Raw genomic sequence first — 20,581 nt, 5'->3', positions numbered from 1 at the left:
GCCTGAAGTGTTTAAAACCTTGAATGGATTGAGTAAGCTGAATGTTAATGGCATTCTTCCACTTGCTGAGACTACACATAAGTGGGCATAAATTCAAGTTGAAGGATGGCTGCAGAAATTTGTCTTGAAGACAAATTCCAACAAAAGATTGTTGGAACAGGCCTCCATCTGTTGTTGTGGAATTGGATGGGTTAAATAAATTCAAGGAAGAACTAGATAAATCCTTGGGGGGGGGGATTGATGGGTGAAGACTGTAAGGGTTTTTTTGGCTGATGCTATATAAGCTTGCTTTCTTGCATCATTTGCCATTACTACTACTTTGTATGACTTTATATTGTGTGTGTCAGTCCTTGTGCTGTGATAAAGATTTTTATACCGTTTAAACACACACACACACACACACACACACAAGTTAGTTCATATAGACAGTGCTGTACATTTCAGGCGCGTTCTATTATTTTTTTCTAAATTAATTGAATTTTTGTTCATTTTCTGTGATTACTAGAACTGAAAAGTAAATTCATGTATAGTTTTCACCTTATCAATGAATTACTAAGTTTAGAACACCTAAAGCATTATAGTTTTACATTCCCTAAACAACCGTTCAGTATAATTTCAGCTGTATAATATTTATTTCTCTTCTCTCGTATACTCTTTTGTTTAAGCCTTTTTTTTTTTTTTTTTTCTCTCTCTGTCTGTGTGTCTCTTTACAAGCGACACGACGTGCACGAGTCTTTCATAACAATAAACGCGAAGCGTGCACGGACTTGGCTAAAGCTAATAGTACTGCATTTAAGACTATGTAATATATACAGTCTTGGAAAAAATAAATAATAATTACGGTATTTATACTTGTCCGATTTTAATTAAATTTGGAATGGCTCAACAAATATTTTTAAAACGCCCAAATATAAAATTTCATGGAACTCCGTCCACTGAGAGTCCCTCTTGTTATATGCGGCCGGACATGTTGAATGTCTGTCCCTCCACCGCAAGACAATATGCGCATAATCTTAATTTCTCATTTGATTCCAGCCTGTATTTTATAAGCTTAGCTGTGAATGATACATTTTTTATAGTGACAGCTAAATTTTCAAAAAAATTAAAAGAAAACAACCCACCGAGCACTTTATGAGAAACGAGCTCGCGATTGGATTTTTCTAGCATTCAAGCAAGAAAAATATAGTAAGTAGTGGAATTATGTAAAAAATAATCTGTGTGTGTGTGTGTGTGTGTGTGTGTGTGCGCGCGAGCGCGCGCTCGTTTGTTCAGAGCCAGCCTTAGCAAATGCGGGGCCTAATTTGAACCACTTTGGTGGGCCCCTGGACTTAAGATAATTAGGTATGAGGAATATATGCTGTTATGTCAAATTAAAAATAAAATAATATTATTATTATTATCATCAGCCATATGGTGCAAGGAAACCTGGAGCTTATGCTGCATCAGCCAAAAAAAATTTCTTTCTGAGTTACCCTGAGGGAGAGAGAGGGAGTGGGGGAATCACCAAGGAAGAGAAGAATGATGATATCCAGCTCAGGACCCTGAGTGCGCCAAGCCATACTCACCAGATGTGAGCCCCTGGGGTTAATATCTTTGTTTATTAGTTATGTTTTGACTATGTATATGTTAAGTGCAATAGCTGCCTAATCCATTAATGCACAGCCATTTCTGAATAAACAGAATATTTTTAAGTCGGCATCGTTTTAAGTTATATCTCATATTGTGAATACCTTCACAACGAGTTGCTATGATATTGCACTACTACGAATAAGTAACGCTTCACCTAAGGAGAAGACTAATGTTACTTATTCTCAGATAGGTATTACCACCCAGACGGCACCGTTTTAGGGCTATTTTGCCCTTCCAAATATTCTGTTTATTCAGAAATGGCTGTGTATTAATGATGCTATTGCACTTAATATATACATAGTCTAAATTTGCTCGCAGCTTGAGGCTTTAGCCCTAAATACATCTTATGTTTTGACATAAAATCTTCAAAATGGAATGCTGTGTCAAAGATGGAAAGTAAAAGAAGTTTATATTTCTTTGTTTTGATCAAACCAAACACACCAGAAAGTTATATTACAGTTAATGTGACATGGCATTTCAAAACCTTAGTCTCAACTCATCATCATCAGCTTCTCTAGCAACTTTCCAGTTCCTTCTGTTTTGTGCAATGGCCATCCATTTAATACCCTCGAACTCATGAATTTCATCTGTCCATCTCCGTTGTTGGCTTCCAGGTTTTCTTCTGGCTCCTCTTGGGGAACATTCTGTTATTTTCTTAGACCATCTGTCATCATATCTTCGAACTATGTGTCCCGCCCCAAGACTATTTTAGTTCTTTAGTTTTGATACGAATGTCCTTTACTTGAGTTTGCTGCCTAATCCATGTGTTTCTCTTCTTATCTAACAGTCTGATTCCTAAAATAATTCGTTCCATTCTTCGCTGTGTAGTTCTCAGTTTCTCTTCCATTCTTTTGGAGAGTGCCCAAGTTCACTTCCATAAGTCATGGTGGAGAGAAAAATTGGTTCATTATTTTACGTTTCAGACAAATTGGGATATTGCTCCTCAGTATGTGACTACATTTCCTGAATGCTATCCATCCAAAATTTATTATTTTCTTGACTTCCAGCCATTTATCATTATTACAGCTAATAACTTGCCCCAGATAAGCATATGACTCCGCCTTTTCAATTACTGCTCCTTCAATCATAATGTCCCTTTCTGTGGCATACTTGTTCATCGTTACTTTTGTTTTAGCCATATTCATCTTTAGTCCAAAATCCTTACTAACTATACATAACTAATTTTTTAAGATTTTCCTCTAATTCTTTGGGATCGTGGCTTATGACCACAATGTTATCTGCAAATCGTAAATGGTTTAGGTACTCTCCGTTCACATTGACTCCTTTCTGCGACCAGTCTAATCTGAAAGCTTCCTCAAGGGCAGCAGTAAACAGCTTCGGAGATATTGTCTCCTTGTCAAACTCCTTTCTCGATTTTAAATTTCCTACTGTCTTTGTCTAGTCTAATAAAGGAGGTAGCGTTCTCATATATTTCCTTCAAAATCATAATATATGGAGTATCTATGCCTTGTCTTTCCAGTGCCCGAAACATTGCCTTATGCTGTATGGAGTCGAATGCCTTTTCGTAATCCACAAATGCCAGGCATAATGGTGTTTTATATTCATTTGCTTTCTCCATTAGCTGTGATATTACGTGAAGGTGATCCATAGTTGAGAATCCTGTCCTAAAGCCAGCTTGCTATTTCGGTTGATTCTCATCAAGTATTCTTTCTAATCTGTTAGTAATGACCCTTGTGAACAACTTGTAGATGTGGGATAACAAGCTAATTGGTCTATAATTTCCAATTTCTGATTTATCTCCTTTCTTATGCAGCAAAACTATGATTGCATTATTCCACTGCTTAGGCGTCACACCTTTTCTAATGCATTTTGTGAAGAGCCGTGCCAGTTTTTGTGTTATGTCTCTTCCTTCCAATTTTTACAACTCTACAGTAACTTCATCTTCCCCCGGGGCTTTCTGATTCTTCATTTCCTTCAACGCATGTTTTACCTCATCAGGAAGAATATCGGGTATGTCGTATGTGTTGCTAATTTGTGATCCATCTTCCCCACTGCTGGGATCATTCCCTCGCTCCTTGTATAAATCTCTATGGTAGTCTTCTGCTATTTGATTTATGCCTTCTCTGCTATTTATAAGTACAACATCGCTATTCTTCAGTTTCAGTATCATTTGTCTTTCTGTATTACTGCTCATGGCTGCTGATTTAAGTCCTTTCTTTTCCCTTAATGCTTGTTCCACTTTTCTTGTGTTAAATCTTCTTATGTCCTCTCTGAGTCTCTTTCTAATGGCTTTGTATAACTCAGTATACTCAATTTTCTCCTTGTCAGTGTTTATCTTGCTCTTCATTTGTCGCCTTCGGTTCATCATAACAAGTGTTTCTTGACTAATTTTTTTTTTCTTTGGATTTCTTTTTCCCTATAGGTTTCTTGGGCTTTATGACTTTCAGGAAGTTGTAATATTCCTCGTCGATATCTTGGTCCTGAGCAGTCTACAGAAGCTCAAACTTGTTCTTTAAGTTCCAGTACATACAGCTTTTTCTCCTCTTCTGTTATCTCAACGACATTTGTATTATTTACTCTAGTCAGTTTTTTCCTTTTCTTTCCTACATCTATATCAAGTGTACATCTTACCATTCTGTGATCACTTCCAACATTTACCTTATTCAGGACGGTAATATCATTCACGGTATATCTTCTGTTAGTGAGGATGAAGACTCAACTCATACCTAGCACAGTAACAATGAAGTACACCAAAATAAATCACTGTTAAATAATATCACTCATGTAATGGATTTTAACCAACAAAACTATAATTATAAAGAAATTTTTCTTGTTTGTTGTTCAGCGACATCAAAATTTTTATCAAAATTTAATTTTCTTTACTTCATTACATTCTATTGATAATATTGCAAAGCTGTTGTGTCTGTCTTGGAGCATGTTTGACCTCAGATATGATTTTAATTTGGAAAAGCTGCTTTCCCCTGAAGCTACTGACTGTAACTGTCAAAAATATGTGTAGAGCAATAAAACAATATGAAAAGCGAGTAGCTCTTTCATTCTTCTTCAAGAGGAGTGTTTCCATTTACAATGGGTTTCTTCAGCCTACAAGTTATTTTTTGGTAGGAATTTTTTCCTGCCGTAAAGTGCGGTTCAAGCTCTCTCATTCAAGCAAGGAATTTCGGGATTTTCGAAGGTTTTCCAAAGTATGTAGAAGGAAAAATTGGCATCAATTTTCGTTTCCTTAACAAGAATATGAGCATCTAAATATGCTGTTTGTCTGCAGTGCAGTTGAATGCTCGATTGGTACTATTCGATCTTACTAAAGCGGCATTACGTTAGAGCTTTTCAATTCTTTAAAACTGTTACTTTAAAAAGAAATGCTAATTTAGCGTCCTCCCCACACCAGGTGGAAAATACCTGAGTTCGAATCCCGTCAGTGACGGAGGAATTTTTATGGGCCTTTTTCACAGCGTGGCTGAGTTAGTCGGTCACAGGCGAGGGTAGTATGGTTTTTCGTACAGCAAACAGAAAATCGACCAAAGAACACACGTAATATATAGACAATACATGCGGCACAATATGGGCTTAGTTGCTGATGCTCCTAAAACTCTGTCACAACAACCTACATCAGTCCCACTTTCTTCTGTGGGGTATTCCTATTTTTCAAAGCTAGAGGTGGAACCCTAGTGGGGGGCCCCCTGTGGGCTCTGGGTTCGATTATTTTTTTAAATATTAGAAAAATATTTTAATAGCTAAATACGTGCTATTTGTGGCTTCTTTTTAATCGTGCTCACTCCAGCACGATGGAGTGCCCCATACACATGACTGAGTCGCATCTTCTACTTTATTTTATTATGATTATTTTTGTCCCCCCTCCTGTTATTTCCAGATATTGTGAAAGGGGGGGGGGGAAGTTGAACAAAGCATTTCACCTGTTTAAAGTTTTAAGAATCAGTTTATTGTTAAAGAAGGAAAAATAGTATCTTATTGTAAAATCTAAGGAAATATGATAAATACATACATTGCTTGCAGCTGCCTGTCATGTCACCTCATGAGGTCGAAACCATACGCAGGGCTGTCTTTTCCATTAGGCACTGTGCCCAGGGCTTCCGAAAAAACAGGGACACGAAAAAAATATTATTCAAATAGAATTCAACGATTTTATTCCAACAGTAATTCTCTACAAACTAATTTTTAAACACAAATTTCTAAAATAAATTCTTCCTTTGGTTTTTTTCTGTTAGCAAAATCATTAAAACGTCATCAAAGTTCATATCTCCAGTAAGTTAGCGTTGGAATAAGCATTGTAGAAATAATTCAAAACCAAATTTCTTGAAACGCTTTCGAATTTCTTGAAAAACCAGAAACTAGATTTAACGAAAAGGTGTTTTAATTATAGGTTTGTTGTAGTGAGGCTTCGGAATGAAATCTGCTAAGGTCTACTCGAAACCGCAAAAAAAAAAAAAAAAAAGGACATATTAATTAATAAAGTTACACGTCAATAATAATGCAAAATCAGTCATCGACAATATTAATATATTTTTTTATTTTATTATAATACACACAAAAAAACAGTTAAATAGAGAAGATAAATTCATAACAGTATTACACATGTCTGCTATGCATAAAGAGGACAGTCGACAACGGTTTTTGGGTTCAACCCTATTTTTCTTGGTTTAGAAATCCAGCTGCAGAAAAATTTCTTACTTTTAGTAGGAATGACAAGAACAAAATGAACCACAGCTTTGAACATTTATTAAAAAAACCGTTTTTTTTTTTTTCCCCTCACCACTTCAACAATTGAAAATCTTCTTCATTGTTGTATAATTTTGAATGGCGGTTCAACATTTTCATCGCGCGAATCTTCCTCATCAAATAAATCGTCTGCCTTCCTCCATTTTCTTTACGTTGAACTTTTAAATTCTGCTCTTGTTGTGTCGTATTTATAAAAACGAGACCGAAAAATTATCTGAGAACCGACTCGCATTGCAGGTAACCTGTGGGTACCCGACTCGATGCCGGACGCTAGCCGGCATCGAGTCGTTTACAAACACCAAAAGACGACTCTTACTATTTGCTGCCACAAAAAGTTTGTTAGCTGTTGCATTGGTTTATCGCCTGCAATAAAATACTTCAGAATGAAATCGGAAAACTGAAGTCCTAAACGAAAAATATCAACGCCACTTATAACTCTTTTTTCCTTTTTTTTTTTTAATTGAATTTTTTTGCTGTAAACAACCTTTTGGGCTAATATCACTTACGTTGTCTAGTACTCAAAATTGAAATTGTTACCAATCAGATTACTTGTTATTTTGTTTGTTATTAATGCTCATAAACAAAAACAAACCAAAAATATATTTAACCTTTAATATTAGTATTAGAAACACTAATACTGAAAGTTAAATATATTTTCGGTGGAAGTTTATTCAGTATAAGCAAAATATATAACCTGTACACCACTTCTCATTATTTCTGAGATTTTGATTCCATGGGTAATTACAGATGTGCTCTTGTAATCAGCAGTGACCATCTAGTCACAGCTTGTTAGCTGCATGACTAGTTATAATGGTGGCAAAAACGAATTTAATTGAATTTATCCACAGTACTTATAATACCATGTAAAATGGGAAAAGTTGTACATACCATGTTATAATGCGAAAGTATTTTTTTCTTTGAAGCATGTTCATTGATATTCTCTTTCTGTTAGTGTGCTAGGGATGCATTTAAAATTGATATCACAATACATGACAGTATTTACTGTGATGGTTTCTTATCATTTGCCTTTTTTGTTTAACAAATTGAACTGTTTACATTTTTAACCACTAGCACTATATTTTAGTAATTTTAAATGTTTACAAATGTAAATAAAGTTTAGTTGTTAGTGTTTAATATTCATGGAAATGTGCTTCCCGAAAACTGCTCAGCAACTAGATATACTGTACTTCTTGAAAAGGGGTTAAAATTCAACACCTCCCAATCTCATAGGGTGTCTAATTTAAAGAGTCTACTGTAATATCAAGGTGATATTAAAATTGTATCTGTAAAAAAAAATGTTAGGTTGTTCATAATGCTTTTCCATACTGTCTCTTTAAGTTAGAGAGATTGACAACCCTATGGGCACAAACATTCAGGTGATTAACGCAAAACTTAATTAAGGATTACAGGGGTATTTCAACAGAGTAGTTGAGATAAAATTCAAATTTGTATGCTTTACCTAAACAAATTTAATTTCATTTGATTTTAATCGTGAGGGGGAACTTTCTTCTCTTGCTGATGGCAGCATAGTCCTGCCAGTGTCCAGTTTTTAAATGTATAGCAGATTCATCTGTTCTGGTGTAATGCTGTACAATTAAAAAAAAAAAAAAAAAAAGGTATTAGCAACTTAGGCAGAAGCCTGACAATGGAATGTGTCTCCAAGTTGAACATAGCACTGAATACCCTGTGCTCAGTTGAGTCTCTCACTGTAGACCGAGCAGAAAACCCCTCCATGATTGAAATCAAATGTAAATAAAATGTATGAATTTTGATTTAATTTCTTGAAGTACTGCACAGGGCAAATACAGCCCAGTTCTAGGGATTAAAGATAAAGGTTGTACAGGTACTGGACCATTTATTCGACAAGCTTGGGACCGGAGGTAACCTGGATTTTTCAGTTTACTGGACCAAGGCTTAATATATACTTAAAATATAAAATAAACAATGAAAAGTAAAGACAAAAATTGTATTTAACACATATAAATTAACATGCTTCTAAAGCAGGGTCTGTTTAATCAATATTAATCCACTAATATTAATCAATATTAATATTAATCCACTACGGAGGCCTTATATCAAGCATTAAAATAATTTTTCAGTCATCAGGTAGTCCCACAAATTTACAATGAGCCCTGGTGTCAGGCACAAAGTTTTTTAGAAACCAATCGGTGAAAATCTGTGTTGTAATCCAAGCTCGCTTATTTGCCTTATAAATCACAGGAAACACCCTGATTCCCTTAAATGCCCTAGGATTCTAACTTTTCCCAACAGTGAGTAATTTGCACTTTTGGGTGCTGACTGCATTGGAATATGCAAGAATCGCAAGTCATTTCCTGGAATTCTTATATCCTGCTGGTGCTGGCTCATCTGGTGTTACATACAATTTCCTTGGTATGTAACGCCAGAATAAAGAAGTTTCATCTGCATTGTACACTTGACAGACAGTCCGTCATCAGAAACCAACTTGACAAATTCATCTAAATCCGCCTCTGCAGAAGCCTTTTCTCCCCAAACCTTCAGCTTGCGAATGCCGTGCCTTTGTTTAAATCTATTGAACCACCCAGATGAATATTCACATGGAGTTGTCAAATTTAATTCCTCATGAAAAAGTTTAGCTTGGGCCATTATAATGGAACAATTAAGTGGAAACTTTTCACTCTGACCCAGCCTAATCCATTCAAGCAACTCTCTGTCCACATTTACACTCTTTGACTGGTGTAAAGTTTTTCGCTTGTCCATTAATTTAGGCACATCACTGTCACCGCCGTAGAATATAAGTATCCGTTCCTTCTGTTTCTTGATCTCATAGATAGTAGATGTTACAACACCATACTCCTCACTCAAATGCCCCACTGAAGCACCTTTACCGAGTCTCATAAGTAACTCTACTTTCTTTGATATACTGAGCGTGAAGTGTTTCCTTTTAGACATAGTATTAAATAAAATTTATAACAAATTGGGACAAATAATCACATAAATGTAAAGGGTCAAGTGTACACAGAAGCTGCCATACTGAAACTGACGTGCAATTGATTGCCATTTTTCCCACCTGCATGTTGTCAAAAAAAAAAAAATAAATAAAAAAAGCTCGCCAGATTCGAAACTAACCAGTTGCAAAATTGGCCGGTTTTCTGAAAGCCGGATAAATGGTCTGGTATCTGTATTTATAAAAATTGAAGTTGTATTTCCATACAGTGTTTGGCTGTTCATTTAGACGAAATATATTATTTACAGTTTGGCATATGTTTGCTAATAGAGACCACCACTGGCAGATCCAGAAAAAAATTACAGGAGGGGCACATTTTGCGCCTTGTTTTTGCACAAAAAAAGCATAAAATAATGCACAGAACAAAACAAATACAACACTCAAACATAATGTGACTGGCAGACACAGGCACACAGCTAAACTCTGAATTACTTTGAAGTAAACATTATGTACAACCAAACTGCATGATGCCTCGAACTAAAATGGTGATCACATCAGCATCATGTTGCCAACTGTAGTCAGTTGAAAATAGCTGAGCCACAATGCAAAAATAGATAAAATCCTATGTTAACAATGAAAGAAAAAAATTTTTTTTTTGTAGCTAAAAAGAATTTAAAACATTGATGTATATCTCTGTAAAATGACAGGGGGGATATGTGCCCCTATCCTGAATCTGCCTATGGAGACCACCACTGGTTAATCACTAGCCAGTAAGTTTTGACCCAGCTGTCCAGGTGGTGTCTCAGATTTTTAAATGAATATCATTTAAAAATCTATTTTAACAATTTAAAAAAATATTATTGACTTAGATGGAGCAGCAGATAATGGTGTTGGTCTCTAAGCCGAACATAAGCCAAAGCCATGGCCTTCAGTAAGATCATAAAGTCTCTTAAATTGTAATCGCCAGACCTACCTTATTTGTGTCACTGTGTATACCATGAACTAAAAAGCACACAGTGATTATAAGGTTCATAGCCATTTTAAACTTGCATAAATTTATTAATATTTACTATCTATGATTTACAAAATATATCTGAATATAAATCGGCAGACATTGAAATAGGACCGCGTACTCTAATGAGAGCACATGGACTGTGCTACAGGAATAAAAGCTCAACCAGGTGGTTGCAGCCAACAGTCAATGTGTGGGTATGTGCATAGCAGGCATATGGTCTACACATGATGCACATGGAAAGAGGTTGAGATATGAAGGCCGCCGCAGCCTAGTGGTCAGGTGCGCGGGTGCATAAGTACACGTGTCTTGAGTGACCGGGATTCAAGCCCGTGACTGCTGAATACTGTGCTGTTGCTTGTATTCTGTGTATCTTGTAAACTCCTCTGACCGTTTGGTCGTCCCGGAGTATAAACAGAAAATTTATTTATGTGCTTTCAGTGAGACTTGATTTTTGGTATAAAGGTTGGGAATTGAGTCCATTTCCAAGACATGTTTGGTTGGCTGTTCCTGACCCACCACTGTTCTAGTTGTGCCAGTAATGGCAGACAAGCAACAAAATGTGTGGTGTGAAATAGATAGTGTGGTGAGGGTTGTGGTGTGGTGAATAGAATGGGGTGAGGGCCAATGCCAGCAGCTCTTGCAGACCAATCATAATGGTGTAACTGCTGCAGGTACAGTGTGTGGGATAGTCCAGAGCAGTTTGCAGAAGGATTGTTCAGTACATTTGGACTATTCAGTACTTGAATATTTTCTCTATTGCCTTACATTAACTCTTGTCTTCTTGGCTGTTATGGGTATACTGCAACATAATTTTTGTGTATATTGTAGAAGCAGTATCCTTAGAGTCCAGCACATACCAGATTTTTGAAAATTCTAGTTTTTTTGAAGGTTATGCACATAGCCTAAGTATTTAGGAGTAATTCATTATTTTTATTAGATAATACAGTAGCTCTGATCCTTATAATCTCCACAGAGCAGTAGTCACCTATGTTAAGTCAAAATGTTAACCTGTACTTTTGGATTTGTCCAGTGGGTAATGAACTCACCAATGAAATAAAGGTCAAAGGTTTGAATGTTGTCTCTAGTATATGGGTGTTGTGATTGTCCAATATATTTTTTTTAATATGAGGTATAAATAGTGCAATATAATTCAGACAATCAAATTGCCTTAAAAACTAAATACTGTATGTAGTGCTCTGCTATTTAAGTACTATACTGTGAACTAACATTGAATGCCTTGCAAAATTAATGATTTTATATGTTGAAAGTATGTAGTAACAGTGACATACAGTTTAGGCAAAATGTAAAACAGAAAGAATTGGTGTTTAGAAATTATTAATGGAACATAATGCATAAATATTAAAAAAAAAAATGCATCTCAGATGCTTTTTTTGAAGTCTGGCTAGTCTTTTTCTCCTCTGCCTTTACATGGTTAACTACACTGGGAGAAAAATTCAAAAGTGCTGGAAATGCATTACTTGCAACACTGAAAATACTCTTAAGTAACTTATCATATTAGATGTGTTCACAAACTGTATACAGGATTATCCAATTAAAATGCAACCTAGTTCAAAAAATTTTATTATAAGATACTTTTAATAAAAATAGGTTGTCAAGAATTCTGGATGAATGAAATGATAAAACCAGTTACAATTTGCTACCTTATTATTTTATATGACTGTTTTAAGGTCTTACACAACCTGAACTTGATATACTTGAATTTTTATCTTTTTCATGGCTTGATATGCACTCTTGTTCTACACTTGATATGCACTCTTGTTGACACTTGAGTAGTTTACCTTCTGTTAAAACTGTTTGACCAGTGGTTTTATATTGGTATTCACACTGCTTTTGTGGTGGTAGTGCTGTGCAGTATGATGAATAGCTGTCCTGTTTGGTTCACACATGTTTGAATATATATTACTAAGTGTCGTTTTGCCTTAGCAAAAATGATTTGGATGCAAGGTAATATTCCAAGATAAACACATTTTTCTCTGTAGAAACCTACTTTACGTAATACTAATATTGCATTGAATTACATTGTCTGTTTGTTTGGGTTTCCATAGTTATTTCTGTACATGCTATTGCCCAGCAGATTGCACAATAATGGATAACCCTGTATATCAGTGCACCTTTTAAGCAAACATATGCTGATTATTTATGGTAGCATTCATTATTTAGAAAATGTGTAGTTATAGTGCTTGTTATATATACATATTTTTCCTCCCATTTAGGAGAACGCCCATATAAGTGTCATTTGGCTGAATGTGGACGTGCTTTCATTCAGTTATCCAATTTACAACAGCACTTACGAAATCATGACAGTCAGATAGAACGAGCAAAGAATCGGCCGTTTCAATGCAATATATGCGGTAAAGGTTTTGCTTCAGAGAGTAGTCTTCGAACTCACAGATCTAAAGTGAGTAATAGTGCTCACTAGTATTTGATTCATTCTTTCTTTCTCACTCACAGAATTTTAATTTTGATTTTATTCTTAGTAAGATAGTAATAGTTAAGAATTCAGTTATTTTAGAGAAAGTAAGAAAATGTGCCAAACAGAAATATACTATAGTGCCAAAATTAAAATAACATACTAGTGACATATTAGTTTAAGGCCACTGCCTGTTGATTATTGTTTATATGAAGCCACTTTGAATAAAAGCCCTATGCTATGGACAGTTAATGACAACCTTCATAGTTGCTATCTCTCTGGGTTTATGGAGAATCAGTCTTTCTGACTTGATTTGACTCCTCCTCTGTTTCACCATTGTACCATAGTTTCTCCATATTTTTTTAATAACAGTTTTTCTCTGTCTTTTTCTTGTGAAATTATGGTAAATTAGTAAAGGCTCCCTTTTTTGTCAGTCACAATTATAAGACCAGTGAGAGGTGAGTACAGAAACAACACATCATGAATGTGAAAACGGTTTGGTGCAACATTTGTGCTGTCAAGGTGATTTGTGTGATGATAAAATCCAGCGAAGTGTTACAGCTTCAAATATTTAATGCACTCAGGAGAAGTGCTTTGTGAATAAATTTGGTAAATTGTGGACTTAGTTTAGCATTCTGACTTTCTATCAGCTAGCTGTAATTTGGTCTTACAAATTCACAACTTTCTGTTGTAAATTTGTAAGACCAAATCACAGCAAAAAAAAAAAAATTCAGATTTTCTCTTTTTTGGTGAAGCTTTGCATATGATCTTTATAGCCAAGTCTAGATAGAGCCATTGTTATAAACAAAACTCTGATTTAGTATTTCTGGAGGGAAAATGTCTGCAACAGTATTTAACTTGAAGTAATTGTGGACGTTTGATGTCTAACAGAAATTTACATAAAAATCCTTGATCCTTGCTAAATTAATACTTGGAAGCATATTGTACTGGTAAACAATCCTCTGGCTGTATTTTAATTTTTAGTGTAGTGTGGACTTTAAAAAAACTTTTGCTTTTGGTTGTTATTTATTTATTTATTTTTTTTTTTTTTTAAGCCTACTGGAAGGATATACAATTATGATTCTAGCTTTGATTGTTATTCATTGTACTGAAATTCCAAACAAATTTTGCTTTTTTTAATAGCAAATGTGCATTGTTAGCAACCGTAAAAAAAAAATCGCCTAGGAGTACTTACACAAGGACTGAATGATGCACGATGGCAGTGTATGAAGATTTTTACAAAACAGTTTGGAGCACATACTTCACCACTAATGCTAACTATTCATGTGAATAGTTATCATTAGTGTTGGCAAAATGATGCAAAGAAACAGTCTCATAAAAGAGCGGTTACCAAAAAAAAAAAAACTTTTACCCACTTCATTTGCCCATCACTTCTAATAATTTGTTCAACTCCTGTTTTATGCAGGATTCATTATTGTTGTGCATTGAATTATTGAGTAAGTTATTAAATTAAATATGAAAGGAATTTTCATGTTAGCCATCGTCCTGGAGTGACCTGTGTTGCATCCACACAATATGAATTGTGTGGATGCAACACATATTCTTGGGAGGGAAAATTAGTTTTATACAAGCATAAAAAGGCATAATTCTAATGCAGGTGCATGAGTTATGAAGTGATTCACCTCAGTGCATGTAATAAAGGGATTTATTAAATTTGAATTTTTGTACAATCACCCACCCAGCAACCTTATAGGACACTAGAATCAAATAATTTTTTCTTCTGGATTTGGAACACCAGCAGATTAAACATATGAAAGAAGAAAATACACCTATCCCCATCGGACTGAAAAAGATCAGCTTAAAGTCCATCCTAATGACAAACAATACCAATGCAAGAGATGTTAATAGGATTTTCATTTAAACAGAGACACAAGCACTAGCAATGGATCCAAACTACAGAATGGACCCAGGATAATCACTGACAAGCATCCTACATCAAGAGCTCACAATCAGGATTGCTATCACAATATCTCCCAGACAAGCTCTCACAGGCTCCTAATTTTTTGACATTAGCTATACTGTTTAGAACAGAGAGCTTCACAGTAGATATGAGGTGTGATCAAAAAGTTCTACAAGGCTTTTCATACCAACTAAGAAATACCATTCAAGGCTTAGGCCTAAGTGGATGTCAGATGAAATAAGGAGATTTGTGGCAGAGAAAAATGCATGGGATACGTATAATTTATCAGGCGAAACAGAAGCCTATGGTAGATATAAACTAGTCTATAATCAAGTCACAAAGGAAGTTAGGCAGATTATTAGAAATCTCTGACAAAGGATGCAAAGGAAAACAGCAAAGACTTCTTTACATGTGTAAACACTGGAAGGAAAGGGATTAATCACATTTGCCCACCTAATATCAGTGGTTTAACTGTTGATGATCCTGCTCAGGTTTTTGAAAAACTGAAGAAGTATTTTGCATCTACATTCACACATGAGGAATTCTTTAGGGAAGTGGATGCCAGTAATTTATCAACCTCCAACAGGGTGTTGAGCTCAGTAATTTTGTATTAACTGAGAGTAAAGTGGAAGAGAATATCCTTTGATTCAGGGAAGGTGCCCACTGACTGGAGATGTGCAAATGTATCCCCAATTCACAAAGGGAGATCAAAGGGTGACACAAGTAATTACAGCCTGTTAGTTTATTAGTTTGACTTCTTTTCCAGAGAAGATAATAGAGCCAGTGGTTAAAGAGGTAATGCAGGATCATATAGATAAGGCTGCAGTTATATTTGAAACACAGCTTGGGCTTTTTAAGCGGAAATCTCTGAGCAATTTGATTGGATACTGTAATGCAGTCACAAAGGAAATGGATGCAAAAAATTATTTTCATATATACTTGGATTTGAGGAAAGCCTTTGATACTGTTGCACATAAGACTGCTGTGCAAATTGGAGCAGCGGGCATTAGGGGCAAGTTACTGCTATGGATATAGGGTTGGTTGAGTGATAGAAAACAACGAGTGGTTATCAATGGATACTATTCTTTGTGGAGTAATGTTATTAGTGGAGTCCCCACAGTTTGGTGTTGATCTTATTGTGTTTTCTATATTTATTAATGATATTGATGAAGGCATATCAGGGTTAATATCTAAGTTTGCAGATGATACAAAGGTTAGCATAGTGGTTTGCTACTGCAACAGGATCTAGAAAAATTAGGTAGATGTGCTGAGAAATTGCAATTTAAGTTTAATATTAACAGATGCAAAGTAATGAGTGTGAGTAGCAGTAACCCCAGAGTAGCATACTAACTGGATGGTACTACACTCAGGGTAGTGGAAAATGAAAAAGATCTGGAGGTAATTATCCAGTTAGATGTGAAGTTCTGTGAGCAGTGCAGACATGCTGCCAGGACAACTCATGGGGTTTTGTCAGTGAATACAGGAATTTTGCTAGTGGTGATAAGTGGGTGATTATTCCATTGTATAAGGCAATGTTCAGGCCACACCTTGATTACTGATACAGTTCTGGAGGCCTCATTTTAGGAAGGATGTAGAGCCACTGGAATGGGTACAGAGAAGGGCAGTGTAATTGGTGAGGAGAACAAAGGAGTGCTCTTATCAAGAAAGACTTCAGTGCTGCAAATTTCAGCATCTAGAGACTTGGCACCTGCGAGGTGATCTGTTTGAGGTGTTTAAGACTTTGAATGGATTGAGCAAGCTCAGTGCTGGTGGGATTCTTCCTCCTGCTCAAACTATGTACAAGGAAGCATAAATTCAAATTGAGGAAGTATGGTTGCAGAATAGAAGTTTGCCTTTAGCCAGTTGGTGGTTGATTGCTGGAGCAAACTTCCATATGTTATTGTGGAAGTGAATAATTTTAAATAAATTCAAGGAAGAATTAGACAAACTACTAGAGGGAATGAGATTTTTTTTTTTACCTGATGCTGTATAAGCTTGCTTTCTTGTGTCATTTGTCACTAATAATACTAATATTAGTTGTCCTATATGATCCAAAGACAAATCAAAAAGCAAACAGCTAAAATGCAAATCATAAATTATGCAATGGCCACTGCCCTCTATAGGATAAATAAGTTAATACAACAAACAAAATCTAAATTTGAGTTTTGACTCAGTCAGTCAACAGGCGTAAACTATATACATATATGTAAATAAACAGTAAACTAAATCGTAATAAATAGAATTACCATCTATAAATCAGTCATAATCAGTAAATGAGTATCTTTCCCATTTGCTACAATCAATTAGAGGCAAATTAAAATCACCCATAATAAGACATTCACACTTACTGGCCAATTCCATTTGCATGTATAGACTTTCATCATAATCTTCACAATCATCTGGCCTGTAGATTACTCCCAATCTCATTTTACCTTTGCTGCCAACTATTTCACGCCATACAGATTCTATACTAGTATGCAAAATGTTTGAATCTGGGAAAGCTTTCATTGCGTTCAGGCTGCTTTTGATACGAAGTATGACCACACCATCCCTTCTATCTACCCTATCCTTCCTAAAATTCATTGTACATACTCTACTGAAACTCATCATCCCATATTTCCAGGTGGCACCACGTTTTCTTAAGCTCTGTTATGTCAGTGCCACTTGTCCTAACCAATAGTTCATATTCGATTATTTTATTGATGACACTTCTTACATTACTGTGTAAACAATTAAAAATTAGTTCTCTTGTATAGTTACCTACCCTGATGTATCCCTTGAAGTTATTTAAGCTTGCTTCCCTGGAATTAGCTACCCACTCATTTGAAACGTTTCTGCCCTCAGAACATCTTGCTAATATGATCTGTTGTGGTAACAAACAAGAACTCTTGAAGTATATGTAAGCATTACATTGACTAATATCATTAGGTAATATATATATGTATATATAATACATGTATCTATATTACTCTTATCTCCCCAAACTAACAGTTTCCCTGAACCTTTAAGGTATTCTCAGTGGTACTGGCAAAATCCCTTGCACCACCTTTGTTTAAATGTATCCCTTCTCTACAAAACAGATTAATTCTACCTACAAATATGGGCCAAGCTGATAAAAAATTTCCCCTCAAAAGCTATGCAGAGTCCAAGTCTTGAGTTAATCCACAAGGCTTTCAGCATATAATCCCTCCTAATGTGCCTGAGCAGAATTGCAGAAACAGACTTCCTGACCTAACTAGCAGAATTTCTTCAGCATGCTCCTATATTTGTTTAACAAATCTTCAGATCTTGTGTGCTTAATATCATTAGTCCCCACATGAATGGTAATATTCTCTTTACCCTCCTTAAAACCTGACAATCCGTTGGTGACATCATTAATTGTTTCTCCCAGTAGACATACCCTGGTTCTAGTCTACCTATCCTTATTACATAAAATATTTCCCGTTTCCCTGACAATGGAGTTTCCTAATAGAACTAAGTCATTTTGAACCAGAGCAGTTTGAACTTCGTTATTCTGTTCTGGGGCCAGAATCAGGAGTGCATCACTTGATATGTTACTGGAGTTTTGAGTCCCTGACGAGCTCCCAGTTACATTATTCTCAAGGGCAAGCACCCATTTTTTCAGTGACTCAAATTCTTCTAGAAATGTACCAAATTTTAACTTTAGATCGGTACACGCCGTACAATGGTGACAAAGAAAAGAATCGCCAGGTGAGCTGTGATTATCCACTAGGTCGACCTTTGAGTACATGCCACAGGTTCTGCAAACGATGAAATCACGATTCACCCAGAAATTGCCATTGGCTATTTCTAAAGTTCCCGGACTGATGCAATAAAAAAAACAAAGTGAAGCAGCTCAAAAATGGTTTTATTTTTATTCAAAGTAATTACCACCACTACCTAATTGAATGCATTAATTACACCATCCTAAACGTTTCTGAAAGAATCAGCAAAGTCATCCAAAGCGATGATGTTCAATTCACTGGTTATGTGTTTCTTTATGTCCTCAACATCCTGAAATCTCTTTCCTTTGAGGGCAGTTTTAATCTTGGGAAAGAGAAAGAAGTCTACTGGTGCTAGATGCGAAGAGTGGGATGGATAGTCGATCTGTTCGGTGCCATGTTTCATCAGAAATGTCTTCATAACAATTGTAGAATGATTGGGGGCATTGTCATTTACAAGAACAAGCTGTGTTTCTTTCAAAATTGTGACCTCACCTAGAAATATGCCTCAATAGTCTTTGAAACACATTTGTGCAGAATATAGCATTGACTCTCTTTCCATTTCAGTCTTGTGAATTACACCCTGTTGTTGAAAAACATAATCAGCATAGTCTTGATCCTGGACTTCTGTAAACAAAATATTTTAGTCCTTGATGATGATTTTGAAGTTCATTGCATGCACTTATGCTTCATCTCTGAGTCCTATTCAGACACCCAACACTCATCCCCAGTGATAGTACGGTTGAAATTGGGATTATCTTGACAAGGAATTACTTAACAAGTACAGATCAATGTTGGAAAAAAGTTACGAGCTAGGGTTAGATTTGAAAGTGTCTTCAATTCTGTTCAGACACGATAGGGAAGTGCACATGATGAGAGTCTTGTGAATCAGTTCGGCCCTGGAGAGATTGTGCAAGGCTCATGAGGTAGAATTTTTCTCAGCTTGGTCTGTGCTTGTTAACAGGAGAAACTGCTTCTACGTGGATGGGATAAATTTAAATAGAAAGAGTGCAACGATATTTGCTGATGCTATCGAGGCAGTGTTAGGTGGGTCGGAAAACTGCTAGCTTGAACTGGATACACAGACTAATAGATTAAAATAGCCACAGGCAGAGGTGAAAGTGATTTTTGCACTGCAACATTTGAAATGAGCAGCAGCTGGGAAGCAAAGTGCTCGGAATTTCTATAACTGCTGGGAGTTATCATTGGAAAAAGTAAATACATGGGTGGCATTCGAGTAACTAAGACTAAGAACAGCCACATGAATACAGTCAGTCCTCATATAGCACGATAGTTGTGTTCCTAGAAACCCTCGTGCAATGCAAAATCGTGCAATGTAAATAACAGGCCCTATGGGAAAAATAGGGTTAGGTGCCGACCACCCAAGATTGAACACACATTTGTAACCAAAACATTACCAAACACAATAAATAATTGTAATAAAATATTGCTAATGCTTTTGCTTCTATCGTAAGCAGACTTGTTCTTTGTTTGATCTTCTATCCAAACAGACGTTCCATCTCTTCCAATTCTTTGTGTCATGATCTAATGGATTTTAATTACACTTTGAGTTTTTCCTGCTATGAAAGTTGTTTTTATTTTCTCTGCATTCTTTCTAAATCTCAGCATTGCCTCATTTAGGCCTGTTGCATGTGCAATATCACATGGTCTTCATTTTGCTCAGTGTTTCAGAATTTCTTCTCTATCGACAGAGGCAGACTGGCCATAAGCCTTACCAGGGAAACCCCAGTGGGCCAGAGGCTGATGTGATTTTGGCCATAAACGCTAGTATGAGGCTGCTACAAATTTTCCCAGGTAAGAATTTTTGACCCAATCCACCTGTCTATCGATATTGGTTTTCTTTTTCTCTCTGAATCTGTAGTGTTTTCACCAGGACGCTTCCTTTTCAACCTTTTAAGTATTTTACTAATTTTTAGGGCTGTATCAAGTGTGCCTCCTCATTTTGTAATTGTGAAGGTAGATAATGAGAAATCTTTGGCAAAAGATGCAAAGAAAAACAGCAAAGCCTTCTTTACTTATTTAAACTCTAGAAGAAGGGGATGGATCAGATTGGTCCACTTGATATCGATGGTTTGACTGTTGATAACTCTGCTCAGATAGCTGACAAACTGAATGAGTATTTTGCATCTACATTCACACATGAGGAATTCCATAGGGAAGTGGAGGACAGTAACTTATTAAACCCTAACAGGGAGCTAAA

General features: G+C 35.9%; 1 protein-coding gene across 1 annotated transcript in view; it reads left to right on the top strand.

Moving 5' to 3' along the window:
• Positions 1–20,581, top strand: part of LOC150085323 (uncharacterized) — a 736,427-nt gene that overhangs the window by 600,127 nt on the left and 115,719 nt on the right. Inside the window, exon 6 of the mRNA XM_090374526.1 lies at positions 12,521–12,705. Coding sequence (XP_090230652.1) covers positions 12,521–12,705 — 185 coding nt within the window. The remainder of the gene's footprint in view (positions 1–12,520; positions 12,706–20,581) is intronic.

The sequence above is a fragment of the Mastigoproctus giganteus genome, chromosome 5 (genome assembly GCF_048544385.1).
Source record: "Mastigoproctus giganteus isolate SK-2022 chromosome 5, ASM4854438v1, whole genome shotgun sequence".
NCBI classification, from domain to species: domain Eukaryota; kingdom Metazoa; phylum Arthropoda; class Arachnida; order Uropygi; family Thelyphonidae; genus Mastigoproctus; species Mastigoproctus giganteus.
This window is presented reverse-complemented; position numbering and strand designations above follow the sequence as displayed.